This window comes from Phaethon lepturus, unplaced genomic scaffold, assembly GCF_000687285.1.
Source record: "Phaethon lepturus isolate BGI_N335 unplaced genomic scaffold, ASM68728v1 scaffold5508, whole genome shotgun sequence".
NCBI lineage: Eukaryota > Metazoa > Chordata > Aves > Phaethontiformes > Phaethontidae > Phaethon > Phaethon lepturus.
In genome coordinates, this window is record NW_010559586.1 from 56,711 (window position 1) to 62,710 (window position 6,000).

Sequence of the window (6,000 nt, forward strand, 5' to 3'; positions counted from 1 at the left end):
CTACAATAGTAACTACATTGACTAAAGACGTAAGTCAAGAGATTGTTAAAAGTGGGTCCACATAAATATTAAATATTAAGCTTTCTGCTGTTCATTTCATAAAGTACAGTGTTTACTGTGACAATACTTCATTCTTTGCTTTTCTGATTTTGGGGACATGTTTAATGTTTCAGCAATATATCAAAATACTTCGATAAGGTACAATTATTTAAAAAGCACTAGGTGACTCCAAGTCAGGCAAGTTAAAATACCAGTTCTTATCTCTCAACAGATTTTACCTGATTAGTGGGGGAGTTCCTTTCATTATATGTGGGATTACAGCAGCAACCAATATCAATAATTATGGGATCGAAGGCAATGCACCATAGTAAGTATAAACTATTAGCATTAAAACTTTTAAGGAAAACGTATTCTTTTTCTTATGCTGATAAATGTAACTGACTTCATAAAGGGTACAGATGTGCCATTTGGGATGACATTTGTTATGAAATTTTATTAAATAATAGCTATGAAAGAGCAATGCTGCTTCACTTCTACCGATTTGAGTCCATTACTGTCAATAGAATTACTTTTCATTTACAGAATTACTCTTCATTTACACCCGAGTAAGTGGAAGGGTATTAACAATACTTAATGGATAACATATTTAATGGTACTACTAGTTAATTAAATACTTTCAATTTGTTATCTGCCTTGAACTGGTATCCTTCAGGTGACTTAGTCAAAGTAATTTACAAATAATTATGTGAAAAAAGGACAAGTAAAAATCCCTCCCCCACATCCTCCACCCCCATCTCTCCCTTAAAAATCAATTATTTCAGATTTTCACCACCAGGAAATGTTCCAATCACAATGTCTTGCAATCCTGACATAGCCTTTTAGTATAGTAGTATGTTAGTGTTCAGTATACGTCCACAAGCTGTCCAGGCATCATGTTGTTACTAATTCTCGGCATGAAACATGAGATATCGATAAAGTACAATAAGTCTTTCCATAAAAATGTAGCAGAAAATGAATCAGACTGCAAAATTAAATACATTCTGTGTAAAAGATCAGCATGGCAATGACTGGCACGCTAATAGATATATTAGTACCCTGCCAGCACTAGTACCCTGGAGGACATCACTCTTAGTTACTGCTTTGAGCATCTATTGTAATACATTTGAAACTAGTTATGTTCTGGGTAAGAAAAGTGGAAACAAAGTAGAATGGTTTTTAAGTGAGCATTTGGCTCCTTAAAGGCATTTTTATAGGTAATTGAAATTTAAATTCTGATAATAAATTAGTACATACCATGGCTAACTGCTCTGCCTAGGGCCCAACTCATATTCATATATTTAGTTGAACCTATCCAATTAGACAATCAACAGTATATTAAAAGACTCAATTATTTATGTTCATAAATGTGAGATGTTTTCCATTTTGGCACGGTTACAGAGGTTATACTTCTTTAATCATGTTAATCATAGCAAATCAATAGCTGGTATCACAGCCTGTACAGAAAACAAGGCACAGGTGAGGGATGGTTATAAGACTGAGTAAAAAGACAGCTTCTAATTCAACAGCAGCATAGTGAGTTATATCCCTTATTCATTATTAATGGTATCAGTACAGTAAATGTAGATGCACAACCTTGAACTTTTTTTATGGAACTGATTTTTCACGTGATCCACAATGAGATTTCACTTGAAATAAGAACATCCCAAGAGACTGTTCCACTAGGGACTGTTCTATTCTCCACTTTGCATCAGGTATTCAGCATTCGAATGTGCTTCAATTATTCATGTAGCTTTGTGCTCTCTGCTTATCCAATTAAATATAGGTGGTAACTTACCTATCTTTTCGCAGATATCTTTCAGGGAATCTTTTCATGTGCATGTCTGACAGCAAAATATATACTCCTTGGAGTGTCTCTAAGTTCATTAACAAATGCGTGTATGTTTTTGTTTAAAGTTCCAATTTTAAAAATTTAAAGTAGTTATTCTGCAGTTTCTTGTGATAAATAGCCAGTGGGACTGCCTCTTTTTAGCTGAGAGGTTCTCAGGCTGGGAAAAAAAAATCATTCTGTCCTTTTTATAGTAAGTTGCAGATGATTCCTGGCTTGACAAGAATGGGATATCTGAAGGTTCCTCGTTGTATTGGAGGGACTGCAACTAACCACACATGCCTAAATGAGTGTGAAGTGTCACACAGTGTCACTTTTAGAGCTGGAACGGATCATGACAGATCACCTGGTCTGTCTTTCTGACCCAGTGGGAAATCAGCTATATACAAACCATTCCTGACAGTTATTTATCTGAGGTGCTTTAAGTGCTCCGATAATGGATAGACCACACTTTATTCCAACAGTTTATTATTCTAATTGTCCTAACAGCTAGGAAATTTTTTGAAAAATCTAATTTAACTCTTTCTTGCTGCAGTTTTAAGCCCATTACTTTTTGTCCTAGTCCAGCTGATAAGAAAAGTAACTTACTCCTCTTTCCAGAAATCCATGCAATATTTAGAGTATAAGAACCTTATAACAGCTGTACTAGCTTATACTGCCAGCTCAGTTCCCTGTCTGTAACCATGGCTAAAAGCAGATCATAGAGAAGAGTAAAAACTAGGCAAATATTCCTCCTCCACCTGACCCAAGTTCTCCCAGTTTCCATCTGAGATTTCATTAGCCAGAAGTGTTTTCACCTACCATGTTTATTTGATTAGATCATTCATCCTCAGGACACTCCTGTTAGACCGGTACTAAATTATACAGCTTGCCGAGGCTTATTCAGCTCATATTGGCCTGTGAACTACCTTAAGCTGCTCTAAAACAGTTATATTATTTAAAGCCTAGCAAATAATGATCTATGCTACAATAATATTATGCTACCAGTGCATCATAAAGGATCACAGAATCACAGAATCATTAAGGTTGGAAAAGACCTTCAAGATCGTCAAGTCCAACCGTTAACCCAACACCACCATGCCCCCTAAACCATGTCCCGAAGTGCCACGTTACACTTCCAGTAATGGTGACTCCACCACCTCCCTGGGCAGAAAAAGAATATCAATTTCCTTAATTTTTCTGAGGACATTCAAATTGATGTAAATTAACTCCCAGGAATCTCAGAAACAGTGCAGAATTCAGAAATGGCATATATCTTTTGGGGGCACGCACTGCAGAAAGCAGTGACTGTTCAACTGGAAATCTGTTTCCAATCTCTCTTATTACTCAGGCTGTTCTCTACTTTGGCAAAAAGAAAATTCTGTAAGAACAATCTTCAGGCTTAAGAGCTTGTACCAATGCTCATTGATACAAACCACTGAAATCTGTATGTTTCTATTGCTCACACAGATTGTATAAATTATGCCTCATTTGCTTTTTAATCAAAGTATTAATGCTGACATTTTTAATAGTAGAAAAAAGGGTTGACATAAATGGTCTTGTGTTTCACTGCAATTCTAAACTGACCTACATTTCTTGGACATTTTCAGCTTTAATATCCTTTAAATTATACTAGTCATTTTATTCTATTAAAAAATATGAAAGTGATGCCTCAGCTTAATTGATATTAGAGACACACTCCCTTTCTCCACAACGAACATATCCAAAATTCTGAGACACTCTTGTGTCATACAAGTTAGTCAGAAAGCCCAGTTTCACATGAGTCAGTTGTCCATCACACCTAATGTGGGCTATAAAATGTTCTTGACTCTCTCTTTGTTGTTTTCAGTTGCTGGATGGCATGGGAGCCCAGTCTCGGTGCTTTTTACGGGCCAGTAGCATTCATTGTGCTAGTCACCTGTGTTTATTTTCTCTGCACGTACGTGCAACTGAAGCGCCATCCTGAACGCAAGTATGAGTTAAAGGAAAAGACAGAAGATCCGCAGAGAATGCCAAGTACTGAGGTGGGCCACGGTCACATTACAGACTCTGTGTCTGTTCCCCAGGCAACCTGCTCCATGATTTCTTCTTCCTTATTGGAAAATGAGCATTCGTTTAAGGCTCAGCTTCGAGCTGCAGCATTCACTTTGTTCCTGTTTACTGCCACTTGGACCTTTGGAGCACTTGCAGTATCTCAAGGTCATTTCTTGGATATGATATTTAGCTGTCTTTACGGAGCCTTCTGTGTGACCTTGGGGCTTTTCATCCTGATCCATCACTGTGCAAAGCGAGATGATGTGTGGCATTGCTGGTGGTCCTGTTGCCCATCTAGAAGAAACACCTATTCTGTCCAAGTTAATGTGCGCCCAAAGGTTAATGTCAATGGTGACACTCAAGTTCATGCACCTTGTCTTCAGGAATCACCATGTCCCAACAAATCAGCTGTGTTTAATCATCCAGCGGCCAGCCACTGCAAGCTTACTAACCTACAAGCCGTTCAAAATCATGTTAACTGCCTTTCGCCTGTGACACCATGTTGTGCAAAAATGCACTGTGATCAGCTACTTGATGATGAAGCTCACATTCATGTCCACAACGAGGGAACCTTCAGACCCAATATGCACATTCATAGATGCCTGAAAAGCAGAACTAAGCCACGTTATTTCAGTCGGCATAGGTCTGCAGGTGAAAGAGAATACGCCTATCACATTCCTTCGAGTATCGATGGCAGCATCCACAGCTCACACACGGACAGTCCCCACAGTACGCATGATAGCCAGTCAGGTCACAGACGGGCCTGCTGCTCAAAAAGTGATCCATATCCTACTGTCAACCAGCCCGAAAGTAGCGACGCAAGTACTGTAATATATAGTTGTGCTAAAATGCCAGAGAGTGACACTGTGCATCATCCAGCTCATTTTGAAATGCACCCACGGACACAGTCATTGCCGTTTAATACGACGAATCACAACGGAATTCTCAAGGGAAACGTGCATGAAGCCATGATATACAGCTCAGATAGTACAGGAAACATCAAAACTGGCCCTTGGAAAAATGAAACTACTGTGTAGTTCATGGGCCATTATAATGTGTTTTTTCCCCCTAAATGATCATTATCTTTATTTTTGTTCCAAACTAAGTAAGATGACATATTTGTGTAGCTCATCAGCAAACTGTACAGCTTTTCCATCTTTATTTCCATGTTCTTAATAAGAGTCTAAAAGAGAGAGATAACGACAGTTTTAAAGTGAAGTTATTTTTAAAAGGAAGTTATAAAATTATTCTGAAAGATAATTAGAAAATGAAGTCTAGACAATTGAATATGAGAGGCAATATCCTTTTGTTACACAGAACAACATTTCTTTAGAAATACGTCATTTTAATTCATTTTCAGTTTTGTTCTGTAGTAACTTCAGACACTTTTTATAAACATATCGGCATCTTAAACTTTTACTTATTTATTTTTGTAGCAAAATATTATTACTGTGCCATGGATTTTAATCAGAAGTGACTATGGTAGAAATGATAAACAGGATTTTATAAAATTACAGCTTTTTAGATCTACAAAAGTGATACTGCCTCTAAAGATCTTCTGTAGCATATGGCCTGTAAAGTCGTGTAATGTACAGTCTCTGTTCTGTCCTTTTTCTTGTTGGAGAGAAGTGCTAGGTAATGTCTCTGTTACATCTATGGTGCTGTATTGGTTGTATTTTGCATGACATACGTCAGGATATACCATTTGCTGTTTTCTAGTGTTACATGTGTTAAAAAAAGAACAAAAAAAAGTGTTGTACAAGGCTGTGAAAAACCCTATTGATATTAATCTAGAGCATTATAAATCTACAGAAAAAAAAAATCACTCTGCACTAGTTTAAGTGGCACAATCCTTTGTATAAGGTTATATGATAGCTTTGATAAGGGTCCACTCTAATGTCTTTACAGAGCATGCACTACTCATTGTATGTGACACTGTGCGGTGTAATAGCAATTGTCTCAACAAGTTTTACACTTCTTTGTAAAGTAAGCCTTTTGAACAAATCTGTAAGCTGTTTCACGATAACCTTTCCACATCTGTTAAGGCAGAGCAGTTTTATCATTAACTCTTTGAGGACTACGGTTATTTTCTTAAAATAGCT

General features: G+C 37.2%; 1 protein-coding gene across 1 annotated transcript in view; it reads left to right on the forward strand.

The window, feature by feature from the left end:
• Positions 1-4,935, forward strand: part of GPR123 (G protein-coupled receptor 123) — a gene marked incomplete at its 5' end in the record, with an annotated part of 51,129 nt that extends 46,194 nt beyond the window's left edge. Inside the window, 2 exons of the mRNA XM_010293390.1 lie at positions 272-367; positions 3,714-4,935. Of these exons, the coding sequence (XP_010291692.1) occupies positions 272-367; positions 3,714-4,935 (1,318 nt within the window). The remainder of the gene's footprint in view (positions 1-271; positions 368-3,713) is intronic.
• Positions 4,936-6,000: the final 1,065 nt, after the last annotated feature.